We start from the raw sequence: 21,626 nt of genomic DNA on the forward strand, positions 1-21,626 counted from the left end.
AGTTACTTTCAGCAGCTGCTAACAACAACGCTCCACCTCCTGTGAAAATCACATTGAGCTTTGTCAATACTTTTTTGTAAGCTATTTTATAATGGTAACATCAGCAATGTGTCTCCACTGATAAGGTTGAACTGAAGAGGAGATTGTAGAAAAATAAAAAACGTGAGTAATTTGTGTGGTCCACTGTTGTCTGGAAAACTCTAAGAAGGATTTTAAAAATTAAAAATTTCTAATCTTAAATGTTTTATTTTCAATAGATGTAAGTGGAAAATCATTAAAATCAATAGAGAATTCTTGAAAACATCAGTCTTTGTGAAATTAATCTATAGAACCAGTTTCATTTTGTGAATTAATGAATGTTTTTTTTTTAAAATAGTTAGTAGTAGTTTAGCAAATGGTTTTGTATATTACATATTACAAATATTTAAAATATTGATTCAAATATGTAAAGTGTAGAGAAATGAAACTACAATATTAAGTTTGTTGTTATTGTTACTATACATTATGTTGCTTCAGACTACAAGATAATAACTTGTGTTCATTTAATAAAGTCATTTATTTATAAATACAACAGTTTGCTATTTTTATATCACTATATTCCCTCCTGAATTATTGTTTGATAAATAAATCCCACAAATACAACATTCCACCTGACCAATTTAAAAAAATAAATTAATAGTAACGCCTGAAATCACTCATTTATGTCTTTCTGCATTACTATACTGTTATAATTGTTAAATCATTCTGCTATGTTAAGTGTGGGTTCTGGGATGTCACATATTACCTAGACAACACAATACAAAAAATAATTCAATATATGTTTCTCACAGGAGTTGTGTATGCTTATTATAAGTCAAAGCTGATAACATTGTTAACATAAACAGTCCACCTATTAATGATGGTGTACCAGTCCAGTTATGTTTTGACAAACTTAATTATTAAGTGGAATTATGTATATACACGCCACATCTGTTTGCTCCCTGCATCAACCAAACTAGACTTTTATCAACATTAGAATTTCTGAAGGATGAAAAAAGGAAGACCAAAGGACAGTCGCATATTTGTTCTTGTACAATCTGTCTTTAAGGAGATCAAAGTTTCAGGTTTTTATTTTTTATTTCTTCATCAAAACGCTGCTGAAACATAGATTTATATTTAAGACAAGTTCTTACCCATTACTCATTCTCTTCTGTCCCAACAAAATCCTGCACAATGTCATGCTGTCATCTCACAGCAACACGGTCCTGGTTTATAAGCTTGCCTGGAGCCTTTCTGTCTGGAGTTTCCATGTTTTTCATGTGGATGTCTGGGTTTTGTCCAAGTACTCTGACTTTGTCTCCAAGTCCATTCATTGGAAATATAGTGACACTAAATTGCCCTGAGTGTGTTTGTTTATGTTAACTGTTTAGGACTGTTTCTAGTATGTCAACTTACTTGAGTAAAGTCTCTGGATACGCAAATCACTGTGAGTATCTTCACTAAATGAAGAACAAACATATTTGAACCAAAAAGGATGTACTTTACCCTGTTCCAACACTCCCTACAGTATTAGGGAGTGTTGGAACTCCCTAATACGTTTTACAAGGAAAAACATAAAATCTGGAAAAGTGTTTCTTCTACTTAAAATTTCTTTTTGTAATAATGTCATTTCAGTTATTTTTTTCATTTAAGCCTTTACAATACCTGAATTTGTACATGACTTTATATTTTTGTCCATCTGATTACACCATTTTAAGATATTAAACCAGATATTATGATCAGTTACAGTATTAAATATTTCCGTTATGAAATATTTTTACTCTTGCTTAAAATTTTTTTTAACTTCTCACTTCTACTTTATCTGTGTTGAAGAAGTGCAACTCATGAGTACAATTTCCAGGTACCGCCTCTGCCATTAAGTTACTTGTAAGAATAATTCTATCAGATACATAAATGTTTAAGTATACCTATGAGAATTTGAGAAATGGAAAAAGAAAGAGAAGTTACAAAATGTTCTTCTATTAGCTAACATTCTGATCAATCTATCTAACCTAAAACTGGAACAGTCCAGTCTTTTTAAAACTGAAATAGTTTGTGTGTAAATATTTAAAACCTGCGCCAACAGGTGGCTCCAGGCAAAGTGAGCCATCGTCATTACCTCCACGTGTAATACACATTAGCGTTCAAGTGAACAAAAGCAAAGAAATATATTGCGGTGTGTAATTTATACTACCGTGTATACTACGGTATACCGTGTATACTTACTTCTTATACTTCGTATTAGAAGTAAATTACGTCGCTGGATTTGACACTAGCTCAATTCTGTAACGGAAGTGGGAAATCCCACATTTCGGCAGGACTTGAACGCAGCAGGAATGACGCCTTCTTCAAACCGCCTACCCATGAAAACAGACTTTGCAGAAGAGGCTCCTTATCACTGTGCGTTGGGAGCCTGGACGTTTTGATAAGCCTCTCAAAATCGCAAAGGTAAGATGATATTAAGCAAAAACCTGCCACCGTCCTTGCCGGAAAGACAAACATTACATTTCCTGTTTGGTTTCTTGGCGTTGTGTGAGGGGGGCTGGTTTAGAAAACAAGTCGCATCGAGGTAGCTGTTAGTTATTGCGGTAACTATTTTATAGCACAAACTTATGGAATAACCATAGCCCGTATTGTGTTAAAGGCTAACCCCTTTATCGTTTACCCACATCAGAGCAATAGGCAATAGGTTTAGAAGGAAGGTACCGCATTAGCTAACCACTGCTCCTCATTGGCCTTGGAATGGAAACATTTCAACAGCTGCCGAAAAAAAACCCATCCCTTCATATCGTTACTAATCCCTATCCAGCCGGATTTAAGAGAGGCCCCAGCCCGAGCTGAACCTCGACTAAACTGACGTTTTCACGATGAAATACGATTTTTGTGGCACTATAGTTAATAGTTTGGTTGCTAGCACAGATACCTCCGACCCCAAATCTCGCTGTGAATCTGGATGGATTGTATTACAGCTAACATGCTAGCTGTGGTCATGAAGACTTGAGCGTTGCTATCTATTTTTAGACGGATGAGACTATAAGCCCTTAAAACCCCACAGTCTTACCACGTCCGATGCGTGAGCGTGAAGTGAATTGCGTTTTACACGCACTCACGTTTCTGCCAACTGTGTTTAGGAATCTTACAGGTGTGAATTCGTGAAAGTGACTGATTGCTGTGAACAAGGCTTACATTGTCTTTTCAGAGAGAGAGAATTATTTGATTGAAGTTCAGATTAAACAGAAGATAAAATAAGATTATCTCCATTTTTATAATTTTTTGCTTCTAATCTTTTTTATTTTATTTTAAACTTAATAAACTACATCGACTGACGTGTACAGAGTGGAAGTCTTGGTGGATGGTAAAGAATGAAGTGTAATGATTGCAACATGCCTGTTTTCAGTCAAGTCAGTTAGTTCATCTCATAAGTGATGCTTGTTTTATCATTTTTATACGTAATTTCTATGACATTTTCAATTGTACACACGCCATGCTTGTTAATTAAAATTGAGAAAAATTGCAGGATTTTCAATGAGAATTTTTGGTGTTACTACCCTAAGAAGAATAGTTATCATAAATACTGGGATAAGTTTTACATTACTAATTGTTTTTTTTTTTGGGGTGGAGTGACACGGCCTTGATGAGGTTTCTCCAAATGTTCTTTAACAAATAATGAAATAAATGCATTTAATTGACTTTAAAAAGACTTTTGTTCCATGCTGCAAGATTTTTTCTTCACAATAGAGAACAAGTAAGCGAAGACCAGCTTTGCTTGCCTTTTTTTTTTTTTTTTTTGTAAGCCAAACTTTTTGAGTATATTCTGAAAGAGGTAATTTTATGAAGTGTTATTTAATTGAGATAGGTTCAGAAACGATGCATGCTTTACTGGTCAATATATAGAATGCAGCATAACTAAGCATTAGTTTTAGCACGTCTAACATGGATACAGGGTTTTTGATCTGCTTAAAAAAAAAATAAGAGCTCGTGTTTTACATGAGCACATATGAAACAAATTGTCCCACATGTAAAAGAAAAACAAAACAGACAGGCCTTGGCTGTTTGCCAAGGTAATTTGTTTGTGGAACTGTAACAGCTATATGCAAAGTAGCCTTTCTTTTAAATGCATATCTAGCCCAACTCTCTGGCTTTCTAATTTTACTTCAGGAAGAAGCCCCAGGACCGGTTTGCAGTGTTGTCTTAAGAAAACATGAAATCTCCATGTTATTTCTTGGTATTGCATCGACATTGATCTGATTCTCATGAACCAAAGTTCTGTAGTTGTGCTGCGTCTTTTTCTCACTATGAGGTTTATGAACTTAGGTCCCAAACTCTAGATCATATTATTCTGTAATGCCGCTCTTCCAAGATATTAACGTCAGTAAAAAAAAACCATCCAACTAAAGTCTAAATGTTTTCTAATGTAAAGCTATGTAAGCACATAAAATTGCAGAATTGGTAGCTTTTTTGAGAAATTGTAAAAGCTGTATTCAAGGTGGAAACTAATATGGATTTTCTTGTAGGTTCCTTGATACATTTTATTTTAAAAAAAAAACTTTTTTGTAATTTGATACTGTTACATTCGCATTGTGTGTTTATTTTGTGTTCCTCTTCTGAGGCGAAAGAGGCAGATGTGTCAAATAAAATAGTTGTTGCATGTTTATTAGAACAACCTGATATCAGTGGCTAATTCCAAGACTCCCCCCGCCCTCACCCACACACCCACACCCACCCACACATGCCTCCACCCAAAACAAATCTCTCACACACAGACTGACAAACACAGATCAGTTGAATGAGGCTGTTATCTGAACTAACAGAGAGATGTCTGTGCAACGGGGAAACTGGCGAGAAAGCAAATCTTCACATTCGCAAACTGTGCGTGTGCGAGTGTGTGAGGCGGACGGTGTCAAAAGGGCAAAATGTTGAAAGGCGGGGTTATTGTTGTCACTGTATCCAGCCTGGAAAGCAGCGTTGCTGGCCCAAATCATGTCAGGCTCGGAGCGAGCGAGGAAGAGAGAGGGTCGCGCCGGACGAGCGCAGCACAGCGGCAGCAGTTTTAGTGGAAACAATGAGTTGTCTGTGTGCTGTGTGATTCAGCTCTGGAAAACTGTGTCAGTTGACAACGGCTGTTTTGACCAAACACTGACTTGGACAGAAAAGGAAGGGGAAGGAGGGAAAGAAAACAAACAAAAAAAAGAAGAACGGCTGTGTTTTTGTTTTTAACAGATCTTCTTTAGTCACCTAGTGTAGTTTCTGACCTCTATTGGTATTCAATCACCTTTATAAATGTATAGTATTTTTGTTTTAAAATTCCTCTTGCTATGTGGTCCATGTCTTGCTTGGTTTACATATTTGTCTGCTTCCCCAGTCTACGTGTTGAAACATCCTTGGGCAAGACATTGATTCTCGCAAATGATTCATGTGCGCGTGCGTGTGTGAGTGTGAGAGTGTAAATCTGTTACAGAAGCAAGTTGAGAGCACGGATTAAATGGTATTATAGCTTTAACCTTTTCTAATGGAAGTTTGTAAGAACAAAACGTGGCGTTGAGATGTCTCCATAATACATGAGAACTGCTAAATTTCGCCAATGTCTGGTCTTGGGTCTGTGTATAATGCACATGTTTTCTATAAATAATGTAGCTTAAATTATCCATAGGTGTTTGTTTTATACTGTATTAGCAGCAGTGGGAACAGTTGTTGCTTTTCTGTTTTGGGTACCAGCTTTCATTTTGAAAGAACAGCATTTCTAATCCAGACCAGATCCTGCTGCTTTTTTTTTCTTTTTTCTTTCTTTCTTTAGGTTGTTTACAGATGGCAAAGTGCTCCATTCTTTTCCTCTAATTAGGTCAGAGTTCAAAACAAATTGACATTTTAAAGCTAATGGGCTCATCTGACTCCAGATGCTTATTTTTTCCAAATTAAAAAAATAATTTTATATCAGCAAGTATGATTGATCCTCTGAACCGAAGCAGCCCTAATGGCTGTGATCTTTCTATGATTTATCACTGACTAGAGATGAGTTGAGCCGGATCCTCCGATGCTTCCTCCTCCATCATTAGAAACACATGTGGCTTTACCGTTAGTCACATGTTGTCCCAGTTTTATTTCTGTTGCCTCCAACTGCTTTTGGAGTGCAAGGCAAATAGGGCTTTGAGGCTTTTATATCAGTTTGCTGAATGAGTTCATGTCAGCATATGGAATTAAATTCAAATAAATGAGTAGGCGAGTCAGCCTGTTGGCTTTACATAGACAGTTGAGTATGAAAAGTAGATAAGCTGCACGTACTTGATGTGTTTAGTACAAAGAGAAAGTGATGTCTGGATGTGAGATTGCTAAAGCTTCTTTAATTCTCTCTAATACGGAGTCTCATTCTGAACTGATGACCGGCTTATTGTTCGTCCAGCTCTGTTGTCTAACCTGTTTGAACCCGAGCTCGGTATTTTCCCATCAAGATTTCAAGTTTGGAATAGTATCGCTCTGCTACACTGCAGCTAGCAGAGCCTGTTGTCAATGCTCAGACCAGTTGGCATGGTCACTGATGACGGCGGATAAGTGGTTTTTCTGTGACGGTGAGCTGTTTCTCTTCCATTAGCACATTTAGCAGTGAGTGCATGAGGTTGATTGACAGCGCCAAGACCCTCTGTCTGGTTCTGATTGGTTGCTTTGGGTCGGGAACGTTGCATTTCTTCGGATGGTAAACTCTGATACAAGTTTGTGTACTTAAGGGATATTTTGTTAAAAAACAATAAACATTTTGAAGCAGATGAATCTTGTCCTTTATCCAGTTTGTGACTTTTATATTGTTATTATTATTATTAACATAGGGATACAACTAGAGCTGCGTTGATCTGCTTTAAGGTCAGACCTGTTTCAGTTTCAGTTTTGATTGATTTTGATTTTAACTTGGAGGACTAAAGTTGTGCAATCTGACTAGTTTGATCAGTGTGCTAATTAAAGAATAATAGGTGCTGATAAAAGGTGTGTGAGGAGAACTTGAAATATTAAAATCTCTGCTTATTTGTCATTAAAGTAAGGACTCCCTGAGTGCACTCTCTTTAATATAATGAACTGTGGTTATGAAGCTTTATGCAATTAATCTGTGTTTGAGACTCTTCCTTTGGAGTGCTGAGTTCCTGCACAGTCCAACAAGTTTTAAAGTTTCTTTCACCATTTGCCAAGTGTGGATGAGTCTGGTGTGGTTAAAATGCCAAGTAACACTCTAAAACTGCTATTTCTCTGTCCACCAGTGAGGTACGTTTTCGAAACTCACGTGATTTGAATCTGCATTTATTGAACCTGCACTCATTGTGCACGGAAGGGACGTAGAAGCTCTTTTATCCCAACCAGATCATCTAATTTTATCTTTCGAAGCGTTTTTTTACAGCTTTTTGGTGATATAAAAGTAAAGTTAACAAATCAAGAATCGGTGATGTTTAACCTCAGAAGGGTGCTTAAGCAGACTTTACCTTTCACCTTTCACTTGAATCATGCAGGGTTGCTCATTTTTACCCAGCACGTGTGCAGATCTGGATTCAACTGGAACTTTCACAATTGAAACATATCGCTTTGTATGGTTTTATTTAAGGACAGCACATTATTTGAGAGCACAGGAAATCAAACAGACAGTTGAAGGAGACCACACCCTGCTTCCGTCCTCTGTGTTGCCGGAGTCAGATCTGTACTGTGGCTACTTTTTAAGGGCTTGTCACAGGAAAACACACTTTGATGTCTTTCCTGCTCGAGTCTGCTGAATGTTTAACTGGCTCCACGCACTCCTTTTGCGAATTTGTGTACTAACATTTCGTGTAAAACACTTGACATTCTCTGAGAATGATTCACGGCCCCGACTTCTGCTGCGTTCATAAAAACCCATTTTTAATAAAGAACACCTGTTCAAGATAATGTGCAGGAAAAGTTTCTCTGTGGTTTTAGTTTTTAGATAGTCGTACATGCGTTTAATAATTTCGACCTTGGTGGATGTTTCATGAAAAAATGGAGAGAGTTAATTATTGTTAAGATAACGGTGAGTGGAAAATTCAAAAAAACATGTAAGCTGCTAAAAGTTTTGAGGTGTTGCAGCACATGTTAATGAATCAGCACTTGATGTTATTTCCTGTTTTGGAACGGAGAGTTCTTGTGCAATTCAAGAATGTGAAAAAGTTATTTGGCTTATTAAGTGTGGTTTATGAAACTCAGAATTAAAAAAATTCTTTAATTAATTATTCGCATGCAAGAGTCAAAACTGAGGACTTTTTCTTTCCTTAAACATTTAATAGACTGTTAAGACTTTGAAGATTTTAATTAAAAATTAGAATCATTAAAGCAAAAAAAAAAAAAATGTATCAAGTGTTGTAGATCTCATAACCGTTAACCAGTTGTGAAAGATTCACTGGGAGCTGAGCTTCATTACAAAGTCACTGTGAAGCTGTCAAGAACAGCCTCTATATTCCACTGTTGTGGGCACTAAATAATCCACTGCTGCCTAATTATTTCCTGCTGATGGGTCCCTTGTGTGCCATCCTAGTTATATTTTCCGACGTCTATAAGCAGCATGCAGCTGAATGTTGTTAGGGGGGGTGGTAGTTTCTTTTAAGTGTCTGATGTTCTTTAAAAGTTTCTGAGAAAGCTGCAGGGGCATTTTTCTCATCAGTAGATGGTCTGGTTGTTTGACATCTTTGTTATGGTGCCTGTTGTGTGTTGAAATGAACAAGTCCTTTATTCTATTAATTAACTAGCATATTGTTTTGCTATAGTGGTTTAGCCTCCATGTGGTTACCTCATTGTACGATACTGGTTTTCTTCATTATGGCAAAAGATAAGAACAGAAGTAATGAAATGGTCAAATAAGATGATGATAAGACGTATATTTCCGCATATACCTTCAACACAGAGGCGAGGGAAAACAACCAGCTTTAACTTTCTGAACAAGGTTCAGCTTTCGTCAAGCCGTTGGTGTAAAAGGTGTAGGACAGCAAAGGAGTTATCCCAGGTTTTGACTCAACTTTTAAAGTTGGGGGGAAAAAAATACCAAAACAATCAGTTTATCTCATGATGATAAATTCTTATGGGATTATTTGTTTTCCAAGATAATGATAAACTTTACAAAACTGTGGCAACCATACTCGAAAATAGCTGGCCAGACATTTTGCATGAAAGAAACCAGATTTTTAGAAATATTTATGTAATATTTATATATTTATATATATATTAGTGAGAACCTGCGACCTTGAAATGTTTGGTGAATTACTAATCTATTGTTACTAATCAAAAGATTAATGGATAATCTTGGGTTATCCGTTACAAGAGCTTCCAGGCGTCCTCTAGGGTTTTTAATCATAACCTTTACCTTGTAGAAATGTGTTTCTCTTTGAGGACATTACTGAGGAGTGTGTAGGTTTTCCACAGAACTGCTCATCAGTTGACCAGTTTCTTAAATCCACATGTAATAAGATAATGTGTGATCTGTTGCTCGAATTAAACCTCAAGCAGCATGCACTTCGATTAAAGATTTCCATTTGCTCAAGAACTGTTCTTTTGTTTGTGTGATTTCTTTTTATAGAAGCCAGTCTTGGCAAATACTGAGGACACTGTGACTTTACAAAACAAGCTTTAACAGTGAATGAGTACCAAGTTTCTGCTTTAAACAGGCCCACGGCTAAATTGTTAAAGAATTGCGAGTCAAGGTGTCAGTTAGTTGCAAATGGTGAACTGGAGCTTCAAAGCCTTCTCAGAAAACACATTTCATCAGTAGATGTTGGATTTCGTCGAACTGGAAATGTGCACCAAAAAACAGAAAATGTGGACACACACTTCACTAGTTGTTGGTGACGTGTAACTGAGGAGCGACAAGTCTTTATAGGTTTATTTAGCTTAAAACTCCTAAATTTAAAGAGAAATGTCACCTGTCATGCAAACAGTCATAGTTTTTTATTTTATTTTCTAAGAAGTGGCTTTAGATGGTGACTTTACATTTTTCTGAATTTCCTTGGTGACTTCCTCAGCTTTTCTGCAGCGACATATTTTCATTCAAAAACTGTAACCGAGCCACTGTGTAAGTCACAGAAAAATACAGTTAATTTGTAACCATATTGTCTTTCACATAAGCCTGGCTGGCCCAGTTATGTCAATATTGACCTCATATTCTCCACGTATGCAGTATTTGTATGCCAAGTGTAAATGGATATAGGTGAGAGCGTCTGATTTACCTTTTGTTGGTGTGACGCAGTGTAAAATAAAAACTGAAAGTGGATACTAGTCAAGAAAAGGCCCAGAGCTCAGAACATGAGGTAGAAAGAGCAGCTGGCCTATTTGTTTTCAGAACAGGTTCATGTTGGAAGGAATATTATACGTGTGTCTTTAACGGGACAGAAATTGATAGTTGATTGTCCATGGTAATGTCTAAATGTCCGATTCAGATAACCACACAAGAATAAGCAAGGGATGGAAGTTTTCAGATGCTATGTATCAAATTGGCCTAATCAGGTGGCTGTTTCAAAGAATAGAGCAGGCATTGATCTCAGTTCAGCTCAGTTTTTAGCTCAACTCAAATCTCAAATGGAAAATGGTTTGCCGCAAATGTCAGAAATACAAAAAGCAGATCTCTGAGAAATGATCTTTGGTAATTACACTAAAGCAGTTTTTTTTTTTTTTTTAAATAAGTTTCTTTTAGAACAATCAAAAAAGCAATAAGTATTGCTTCGGAAATATTTGACGTAGTTTGAGTTTTTTTTGTGCAAGACTTAGTTTGACTTGCACAAAAAAATATAGCGCATAAAAGCAAAATGTTTTAATGGTATTCTTTTGGTTGAGTGCTAAATTCTCAACATATTATGTCTTTGCTCTTCTTTGTTTTATGGAGTCACAAGAGTGTTCACCATTTCCTGCATCCCATGTGTTTTGTATGAATTGTGTGTGTTCTGCAGACTTGAATTCAAACATCTTAAATGCGCTCAAGTTTTGAAAATAAAGGTAAAATGTGGAGATCTTTGTATCAACATGTACAACATTTACAACATTTCTGGATTCCTCTGGGGCGGTCAGTTAGTTGATTTGATAAATTTCTGAAAGGAGATTTTGGAACACTCTACTGTGACTGATGTGCCACTTTGAGCTCAAATTGAGGTCAGGTATTTTAGGAATAAAAGAAGTAGCGCTTGTGGCGGCGCAACTCTTGATTTCAGCCATTTTTATTGACTCTGTGTTGAACTGTAGCGAGGTTGGCCAGTCCCAGTCCATCTACTAAACCTGCAGTGTTTATGTTACTATCAGTTTGACGCATCATCGCACTTAAGTGGGATCCTCTCCTGATGATGTCACGAGTGCGGCTTCCTCTCAGCCCCACCAAACCTTAAGCAGTGGAGAATTTATTGGATAAAGTAGCACACTACTTCTGTTTTTCTCTAACTGTCCCTTAATGATGCTTTCTAGTTATTTCCATCTTGCAATGTTTCCAGCTATGTATTTACAATTATCAAAAGTCCTTAATATGTTTATATTTATAGTGTCAATTGATTAACTGCTCCAATAGTGTTGATATCCTTACTGCCGGTTTTATAAATCCTATTTTAAATCCTAAATAAACTATTAACTTTAAATTATAAGACATAAGACTCATGTGATGCTCTGTCCCAGTTTTGTCAAAATCTTATTTATCTCTTTAGGCACTTACTTTTTTTTTTTTTTTTTTCAAGATTTAAGAAAATCAAGGTTCAAAAAGTTTATTTTCACGAGGACATGAAACACCGTCCTGGACAAGGCAACAAAACTTCATTAGGTTTAGTTGTAGTTCATCAAAACTGCATTCAAACTGAGAATATGAACTACCAACAAATTCTTTTTTATTTTGACTTTTATTTATACATGTTAAAATTTCTTTGAGAAAATAAATGCTCAGACCCATTCAACATTATGTCAAAATATAATCTTTTTGTAAAGAAAAAAAAAAAGGCATTTATTATGTTCTGATTATAAGCTATGTATGGACCTTCATTGTTTGACAACCGATTTTTGGTTTTCAAAGCCCTTGTTCAACTAGTTTTTATTCTTCGTGTTTGCTTTGCTCTGAGGGTTGTACCTTTTTGCGGTGAGGCTGGGTGGAGGGAAAAAAACAGCGATTTCCTTAAGTAGTTTCAGCATCCGGGTCCACGTGAATGATGTCACTGCTGTAAAAAAGAACTTAGTATTCAATGTAAACATATTACAATAGAGCTCTTTCTATGTGTGCTTTAGTTAAACAGCATGTAGTAACAGGCAAAAGATGAGCGCTTCAGCGACTCAGTAACATCTTATTTAAAATGCATCTGTTCCAGATAGTTTGTCTTTAAGCTTTTCTTTCATTGTAGTGAAGGAATTTTCATTGGCGATGGTGATAAATAAAAGCTGTCTTGTGTAACTGAATTCAACAGTATATTATATTAAAATGTTTGGCACCATCTCTCCACCTTTCATACATTTTTCAATATGAATAGTCATAATAATATAAAATTGTATATTTAGCTACAAAGCACAACAACTGTAAATTTGTGGAACACTATACCAAAGTATTTTATTTATTTAATTTCAGGGTTTATTGGTTCAGAATTGGTCTGTTTTCCTATTCCTTTGAAGATTATTTCTGCGCAACATGCGTTAAGCTGATTCATAGACCAAAGGTCGTTCTCACAGCAGACTTGGTGACAACTAATCTATGATGTGGTAACAGTCAGAAGTAATAGATAGCCGTCACTCGTGTTCTTTATCTTCATTGAATACTGTTCACACTTGCTCACATTCCACTGAGTTCAGAGAAGCACCTGGACTAATTATATATATATATTTTTTTTTCTACACGATACTGTGTGATAGTACAGTACAAAGAGGTAATTTTCAATAGATACACACATGGGGACAGAAAGCAATAAGATAACAACTTGGTGTAAGGGTTTAGAAAGATAAACCAGCATAAAATGGGAAAATGTATAGGTAAATATTAGTAACTGTTACTTCTGACTGCCACTTTGATTTTGATTTTATTTAATGACAGTAGGACTCTAAAGTCTCAAGTGTTTAGGGGTAGGAGTTTATAAGTTCTCACTTCTTCCTACCCCATTTTGAGCATGATATGTTAACTGAAACAAAAAATCTGTATTTTCTCTTCGAATATATTTCATTTCATTTCATTTCATACTATATGCTTTATTTTTCCTGAATCCAGGAAGTTGCCACGGACATCACATTCTGTAAACAAATGAATGATATGCAACAGATGTCCTACTTCATCTCTGTGTCCACAGCTGTTGTCTAGAGTTTGGAGTGGGCCAAGCTACACTCTAGTTTCTCCTTTTTTTTTTTACTTTCTTTTCTTATATTTTGACTTTAAAACTGGGTGATTATGAATCAAAAATCAATTTGTTTACAGGCTGAAGAATTTGCAGACTATATTTTATTGTTTAAAATCATTTTAAGTAAATAGTTAATGGTACAGTCTGTAATGGATGTGAACATAATTTATGCTGGAAACCTTGTTTCCTTAAGTTTTATAAGAACTATTTGGGCGGAACTGAAAAGTAAATAGGAAAAATAAAGGACATTTCCTGTTTGAAATCATGAAGCGACTTATTGTGTAAAAAACAAAACAAAAAAAAGTCGACTAAAAGTATTCGATACTGCCACCTACTGAAATAAAGCTTAAGATTGAGTGAAATGGATTTCTTTTTGGTAAACATTATTTAGGATGGAAGCGTTTTTAAGTGGATAGGTTTGATCACATTAAACAGAAATGTGGATGGTTCTGAGTTTTGTTTTGAACCACAAAAGTGCACATGCCTGGCATGGTGAGCTGCTGAAGAAAGACAAAACCACCAAAGATGCCACCACAAATTTGGTTTTGAAGTCTCTGGCTGCACTCTCATTGTAGACATTTTGTCTGTTTACTATATTTTACTCCTTCAAATACTTGGAATTTGCTTGATTTATTGCGACTTGTAATGTGTAGGCTTTGTGCTGACGACCAAATCAACCCACTGTTATCACTGCTTTACTTTATATTGTTTTTTGTAATAATTTTGCTTTAAGAAAAATAATAAAGTAAAGTGATCTTTTTGGGCGTGATTAAAATTAGCTAACAGATTAAATACTAAAAAAGTGAATTGCAGCCAACTTGGCAGCCTTGAGAACACAATGTGATTTACTCTGTAATAAATTTCTACAATAACCGTTTCACTTTCTGAGATGACTGGCAAGAAATATTGCACTGCTTTTGAGATTTACCTTTATGTGTACAACATTAATATTAATGTATGTCCGTTTTGTACCAGTGTGAGTGAATTAGCTTAGCAGTTCATGGCTTCTTAAGTCTGCGTAACATCTATTTAAAAAGTAGTTTAGGAGGTTATTAACCTAATGACACTGACTGTATTATTTTTTTTTAATCTGACTACTTTTTAGTTTAATTAACTAATCTAAACATCCATTTGACCTCCTAATACCAAAAGCAAGTTTTACTTCGTTTACGCTTATTGCACTACATGAAATAAAATTTGAACAAACAATGAACTGAACAAAAAAAAACTGATCTGGATAGAGTGAACTAAATTTGCACCTAAAGCATGCAGGCATTATCTTCTTCAATCTGACATTTGGTGAAGTTATTAATTGAAATTCAATGGAAAATGTGGCAGACCACAAAACCATACAGAGAATCCAAACCCTTCATATGGAAGTACACCCATACTTTAGATCTTTTGGCCTTTGAAAATACTGGGAACCTTTTACAATCGGGCTTCTTTGACGCTGACTCTTGGTCTACCGTGTTGGTTTTGGAAATCAGACGGAGCCGACCGATGAAGATGGCTGACCTTTGCAGCTCACAAAGGCTCAAGAGCACCGCTGCAGATGCAGCAGGGGTACATTGCTAACGCACAGTAGTTTTAGGAAATTGGAATATCCCAGTTTCTGCACAAAAATATATTTCTCTATAACCTGTCTGACTTCTAATGAACTCAGGAAAATCACACAAGGGGGGCATTGGTACTGTTAATGTGTTTAATGAATATGTCAAACTGATTTTGCCTTTCTTTTTTTCCAGTATCTGAAATGAAAAAAATAGCTGGATTATTTGTTGATATTTATTAGTGAATTAAAGCTACTACTTTCAATCACTAAAATCTAACACGCACACGTTTGTCCTTTTAGCAGAGCTGCTTTGAAGAAGCTGCTGAGGTGAAGAAAGCCGTCTGTTCCTGAGAGTCCTGGCTGCCTTCCTTCTCTTTCAGACGTCAAGAGGAACCTGGACTCCCTCTGGATAAAGACGCACCATGTGTCAGAACTGCAGATGTCTTGCTACTGCCTCATAGACGGCCGCTCCTACAATAAACCTTTCCCTCTAATCTGAGGACTTTTCTAATCCTCACCGTTGTCCACTGTTCAAAATGAAGAAGGTGGCGGCATGGTCGACTAAAGATGTTTCTGATTGGCTGAGCAAAGAGGGTTTGCCAGAGTACACCGATGCCCTCCGTCAGACAGACGGCCCTGCTCTGCTCAGGCTCACCAAGGAAGATTTCAAGATGCCTCCTCTCTCGAGGGTGTCACCTGACGGCGGGAGTCGGCTGTTGGAGCAGATGGAGATCCTCCGGATAGAGACCCACATCGAGGATCATAAAAACGGTCACGCAAACGGCCACGTAGCGGGAATACCCAACGGAACTAGTAAGCCTCAGAGAAATGGCACGCTGGGGAGGAAAGACTTTGAGCAGGAGATGATCCACATTCCTATGCCAACAGTAGAACCTACTCGCTCCTCATTCCCTACAGAGTGGGGGAAGACAGGCATAGCATTCATCTATGCTGTGGTGTGCTTCGTCACCACCAGTGTCGTCATTTCAGTGGTCCACGAACGAGTTCCTCCGAAGGAGCACACTCCGCCGCTGCCTGATAAGTTCTTCGACCTGTTCGACAGGCGTGAGTGGGCTTTCTCCATCTGCGAGATTAACGGTATGCTGCTGGTGTTCCTGTGGCTGATACAGTGGATGCTTCTCAAGCACAGGTACAGACCGTCATGTTGCATCTCAGCATGTCCTTTATTCCTCCAAAATAGGCCTGGGTCTGTCAAAAGCCCACAGCTTCATGGTGCTTGCACAAAAATAAAAACATAGTCTTGTTGCTGTTATTTAAAATATTATATCTACAAGCCATTACCTGTTGTTTTTGACCTTAGTGCAGTTATATTAGTTACTGCAGTCCTTTTTCCTCTTTTCTACTGAAAAGAGGAAAATATATATATATTTTTGCCTTGAAGTATAAGAAAGTGAAAACTGAGTGTCAGACTTTATTCCTCATTACCTTATTTATGCTAAAAAAGTGAAATTATAAAGAATGGCTAATTTATATTTAGATGATGTCCTTTATCTTTGTTTTACCACCAGTTACTGATTACTACTATTTATTTTTTGACTGATCCATTACTGACACAAAAATGTGCAACGTCAGTATTTTTTTGACCTGTTGACCCATTTAAATCAGATCTTGAAACTGGACTTAAATTGAGTCTGGTTATTTAGTGCCAAACAATTCATTGGCACTAAATACATAACAGATCATAGAGTTGGTGAGACATCTTAAAAACTGTAGTTTTTTGGATTAGAGATCAAATTTTATGTGTTTTTGTATCAATACAAAAGTCAAATAAAATCTGTGAAATAATCCTTTATTGGAAGGCAGGCTTATACATGTTTTTTTTTTATTTTTTTATTTTTTTATTTTTTTTACTGCAACATACAAATGATGGTGCCCAACTCGGTAAATGTTTTCTAAATGTTCAGAATATGTTGGAAAACCTGTGAATTTTAAAATGGAAAAGTTTGAAATGTTGGGATTTTTACCTGCTTATGGAATTCAAAGTTTGAAAACACTATTACATTGAAGAGAGGAATGTGTGTGCGTTTCCATATTATGATTCTCCACATTTTTTCCTGTAGGAAATATTTTTTGATTCAGCCCAGTTTGTCTTTTTTTTGTAAAGATGTAGTTAAAGGTCATGAGCCTTTGTTGCGGTTTTGCTGTTGTGACTTCAGTACCTTTAATACTACTTGATTGTGATCATTTTTTTTCCTTTTTCTTCACAGATCAATTGTAGGCAGAAGGTTCTTCTTCATTGTAGGAACTCTCTATCTCTACCGATGTATTACAATGTATATCACTACTCTTCCAGTTCCCGGGATGCACTTTAAGTGCTCACCAAAGGTAGAATGTTTGTTTTGTGTCTCAAATTAAAATGTAAATGGCTTTAGCAACTTAAGGAAAAAAAATATTTTAGAAATATTTGTTCACAGTTCCCTTTTAAACATTTTTAAGTCATGCCCAGCTTCGGGGGCATAAACCTTTGAGCTGTTGCTTCACGAGGTTTTGATTATACAACAGGTTTAATTGCTCCTAGCTACCTGTATGGGTTTCTGTTTGCTTGATTGCACATATTTACTGTTTTAAAGAGTATTATTTACATAACACCTTGGAGCAATGTTCATACCTTTGAACCCTGTCACCTTTTGTCACGTTACACCTATAAACTGCTGTTTTTTTGTTGTTGTTTTTTTACTGAAGAAAGATAAACAAGATAAACAAAAAGCAGTGCATAACTGTGAAATTTTGGTTTTATTTATTTTTTTATCAAGTAAAAAGCTTAAAATTGAGGTGTGCATTTATTTTTAGACCTGTGGCCTCTAGTTAGAGGTCTTTTGGTGTAGATACGTCTGTAGACTAAATCTGGTTCCTATTCTTCTGTGAAAAATGGCTCAAACTCTATCAGACTGGATGGAAAACAATTTCAGGGTTTCCTACCTATTGTCAATTGAATTTATGTCTTCACATATGCTCTTATCTAAACGCACAGGTTGCCTTTTTAAATTTTATTGATCAGATTAAAAGGAGCTGAATGCAAATACAGGTCAGCTCAGATGATGATTTTTTTTTTTTTGCTCTAAAATTAACAGGAAGTCATTATCAATTCATTCAGCTTCATAGTTATGCAGTATTTTGTGTTGCTTTATTAGAAACAATCCCATTTAAAACAGTGGTGTGTGATTGTAACCTGAAGAAATCTAAAAAAAAATATTAATACGAAAATACTTTTCTAAGGAACTGTAGAATGTTGCTATGAAATGAGAAAAAAGTTTTCTTAAGATGCATTTACTTTACATGGTCATGTTAAATCTGAGTTTAAGGCATCGTCTATTTGGGATGAGGAACATGAAACTAAAGTGGAAATGCTACTAAGGTTCAGTTCCTGGTTAAGGGTGAAGATTTGAACCAGATATTTTAGCACTGAAATCAAATGCTTCCTTTTTATTTGTCCCATTTCATTGTTTTCTGCTTTTAAGAAGATTGTGCAACTTTGTTCTTTATAGAAGATGTTAGGAGGTCAATCTCAAGAAAAAACCCCCACTTCTTTTTGTCCGGCAACGTTTTAAGTGCAGCATTAACTTGATTTTTTTCATCTTAGTTTTGATTGTATTGCATTGTCAGGAATAACATCTATTGTAAGGGCACACATAGGAGAAATCCCATAGCTCTTACTGAAAAAGATGCTTTTGAAATTGAGATGTTGTCATTTAACCCATAGAAAATGAAATCAAACATCCTTATTTTGAATTGTTATGTCTTCATAGTCTTTATCTGTTTTTTTTTTTCCTCTCTTTGAATAACATTCTATTGTGTGACTTTGTGTGTTTCAGCTTCTCGGGAACTGGGAGGCACAGATGAGGAGAATAATGAAAATGATTGCCGGCGGGGGCCTCTCCATCACAGGCTCCCACACCATGTGTGGAGATTATCTATATAGCGGCCACACTGTCATGTTAACGCTCACGTTCCTCTTCATCAAGGAGTGTAAGCTGCTTTGTGTCTATGTATTTGTCAGGACTGATGAGATGGAGGACATTTAGCTTCTCAGTCATCTTTGACCTCTGTGTACTTGCATACAGCTTGGTTTAGAAATACTTCATCACAATCTAGCTGTTGGACTTTTTTGTGTTTTAAATATTTTAGCACATGAAGTTTAATAGGCTGGTGTTTGTCCTTTTTTTTTTTTTTTTTTTTAAAGTACTTTCACTGCCACAAGTGATGCTCATGGTTTCAGTTTGACTTTGCTTTAGCAACAGATTTCACGAGGAAGTGTAGATGTAGCAAAGATAGAGAGGAAACGTTGCGCCACCAACATACTGTCCTTCCTGAATTGGTTTCGGTGTGTCAGGATTGCACTTTTTCTGTAACCACACATCAAGCCGACACACTTTGTCGTTCCTCGTCAGACCTTTTTCAGTGTGCAGTGCTGTGGGGGTTTGGTCTGCTCTGTCTCTTTACTTCAGTCCGTCTTCGTGAAAGAAAGCTTCAGCATTTGAAGCTTCTTGATATTTTAGATTATCATGTTTCACCTTCATTTGTGATGTTGAACGCCGTCCTTTTTTCACTTTTTCACAGGTTTTATTGAAAGGAGGTCAAGTAGTCAAGCACGAGTGTCCATAAATCTAGTTGATGCAGGTCTGACATCTAGTGGTTAAAAAGTAGAACAACTTTTAAGTCATGTTGCCGTTGTGGCACTATACAAGCTGAACTTTTGGTATAATTTATTCACTTATTATTTATTTATTACTTCATTTTGAGCCATAAAAGGATAAAAAAATGCATTTTATAGTCTTTAGTAGGTTAAAAAAGGAACAAGCAAGGAAAATATATCCACTTACACACAAATGTGTACAGCAGTATACATAGCGTAAGAACAATTAATTAGTAATCGTATTAGTATTCCATTGCTGAATAAAATTCCTCTTCTGTGTGCGTTTGATCCGTGTCCCTTTCAGATTCCCCCCGGCGCTTTTGGTTGTACCACTGGGCCTGCCTGGCACTGAGCGCCATTGGGATTTTCTGCATCCTCCTGGCCCACGACCACTACACTGTGGATGTGGTCGTGGCGTACTTCATCACTACCCGCCTCTTCTGGTGGTACCACACGATAGCCAACCAGCAGGTGAGTTCACAGGGTGACTCCTGATCAGTTTGAGTTGGTCGTGATGAGCCTTCAAACCTTTTTGCCACAGTTTTATTTTTTATTTTAAAATTTACTGCTATTGTTTTTTGTTTTTTTTACAAAGCCGCAGTATATTTCTGATTTGTCATTCACAGACATAAATGTATCTCTAATATTCACAATAAAATTTAATGCGACACAACTCAGCTTCCAGAAGATGGAACGTGTGCGTAATTTCATGTCGTTCAGTGAAGGTTGAGAAGTTTGTTAGAGACCAGAGCGCCCTCTGTCAGTCCTACGCTGTAACAGCTGAGGAAGAGTTAAACTGTGACATATCGGCTAATTTGTCAAAGATCAAATCCACATCAGAGATTTTGTGACTCCATTGACGGCCTTCGTGTTTGTCCGTGTGTTTCAGTCGCTGAAGGAGACGTCACAGAGCAACCTGTTGTCACGGGTATGGTGGTACAAACTCTTCCAGTATTTCGAAGAGAACGTGAACGGCACAGTTCCTCGGAATTACCAGCTGCCCCACGCAGTGCGGGCAATGCACTGGAACCGTGGTGTGAAGTACAGCCGACTGGACACGCAGTGACCCCCGTGGAGCTGAAGCATGCAAGGACTGTGACTTAAACAAGTGCTATGTTTGTTTTGTTTTTTTTGAATCTGTGGAAGATGACACCGTTCCATGTAGAGCTGTCCTTTTCACCCTTACTAACAGGAGTCTCCCGGTCTAAATGGGTAGCACTGTGACCGTCTAGACATTTTGTTTTTTCTTCTGTTGTACCTTTTTCCATTTCTGTTTTTGTAAGCACACTAATTTATTTGATTTTACTTCAGTGGGAATGGGTCACAAACATTTCTGCTAGTGTTAGCAGATGTATCATTTTAATAAACTTGTAAAGCTCAATTTTTTTTTTCCCTCAGCACAAAAGCATCAACAGTTTTCTGTTTCTAGACTTTCTAGTTCAGTCGGTGTCAAACAGATGCTTATTTGAGAACCAAAATGCCATAAGTTTTACTTTCTTTTTTTTTTTTTTTTTTTATAGCTGCTTGCTTTTGGTAAACTCTCCTTGCTGAAATGAATCAAAGGTGCAGATGATATTTTTTCTAAATATGTCAAACTTTATTTTTCAATAGCAAAATGATCTCTAGCTAAAGAAAAAAAAACAACAAACTTTTTTAGATTTTTATCTTTTTCAAGTTGGATAGTGGATGGATGGAGCGTAAGAGTCTCATGTGGTATAACACAAACCCAGTGCCTTCCTCAGCCTGATTGTCAAACGGTTTAACTGCAACATGTGTTGTTGTCCTGACCCCGTCGCGGTCCCCTGACCCCCCACACCCCCTGTAACTGCAAGTCCTGTTCTTATGAATGTATAAAAACCAGATGACGCTTAGCCTTATCAGAAGATTGATCTTCCCAAATATAAGTGCAGTGATTTCCGTGTTCTGATGCTTTATCACACCCATTTAACAGAAGAAAAAAAAAAAAAAAAAGGACTGTTAATTGTATTTTGAGTTTAGAACATGTCTTCTGTTTTTGTTTTTAACCAGTCAGTCTTGAACCAGCAGGAGCCTTGTTAGAAAGCCGGATCGCGGATGCTAATTTTAACTT

At 36.6% G+C, this 21,626-nt stretch overlaps 1 protein-coding gene across 2 annotated transcripts; it reads left to right on the plus strand.

The window, feature by feature from the left end:
* Positions 1–2,331: 2,331 nt before the first annotated feature.
* LOC122842978 (phosphatidylcholine:ceramide cholinephosphotransferase 1-like) lies at positions 2,332–21,168 on the plus strand. Of its 2 annotated transcripts, none has more exons than XM_044137325.1 (6): positions 2,332–2,466; positions 15,184–16,033; positions 17,112–17,229; positions 18,717–18,870; positions 19,842–20,008; positions 20,427–21,168. In XM_044137325.1, exons 2-6 carry the CDS (start codon positions 15,420–15,422, stop codon positions 20,601–20,603), a joined length of 1,230 nt encoding a protein of 409 aa, XP_043993260.1. In that variant the 5' UTR covers positions 2,332–2,466; positions 15,184–15,419; the 3' UTR covers positions 20,604–21,168. The 2 variants fall into 2 exon arrangements, with proteins under 2 accessions (XP_043993260.1, XP_043993261.1); XM_044137326.1 differs by having other exon boundaries at positions 2,348–2,466; positions 15,187–16,033.
* Positions 21,169–21,626: the final 458 nt, after the last annotated feature.

The sequence above is a fragment of the Gambusia affinis genome, linkage group LG13 (assembly GCF_019740435.1).
Source record: "Gambusia affinis linkage group LG13, SWU_Gaff_1.0, whole genome shotgun sequence".
Classification (NCBI taxonomy): Eukaryota; Metazoa; Chordata; class Actinopteri; order Cyprinodontiformes; family Poeciliidae; genus Gambusia; species Gambusia affinis.

Coding starts and splice junctions, on each gene's coding strand:
- LOC122842978 (XM_044137325.1), top strand. CDS start 15,420: ATGAAGAAGGTGGCGGCATGGTCGACTAAAGATGTTTCTGATTGGCTG. Junction 16,034..17,111: donor TGGATGCTTCTCAAGCACAG/GTACAGACCGTC, acceptor TTTTCTTCACAG/ATCAATTGTAGGCAGAAGGT. Junction 17,230..18,716: donor ACTTTAAGTGCTCACCAAAG/GTAGAATGTTTG, acceptor TGTGTGTTTCAG/CTTCTCGGGAACTGGGAGGC.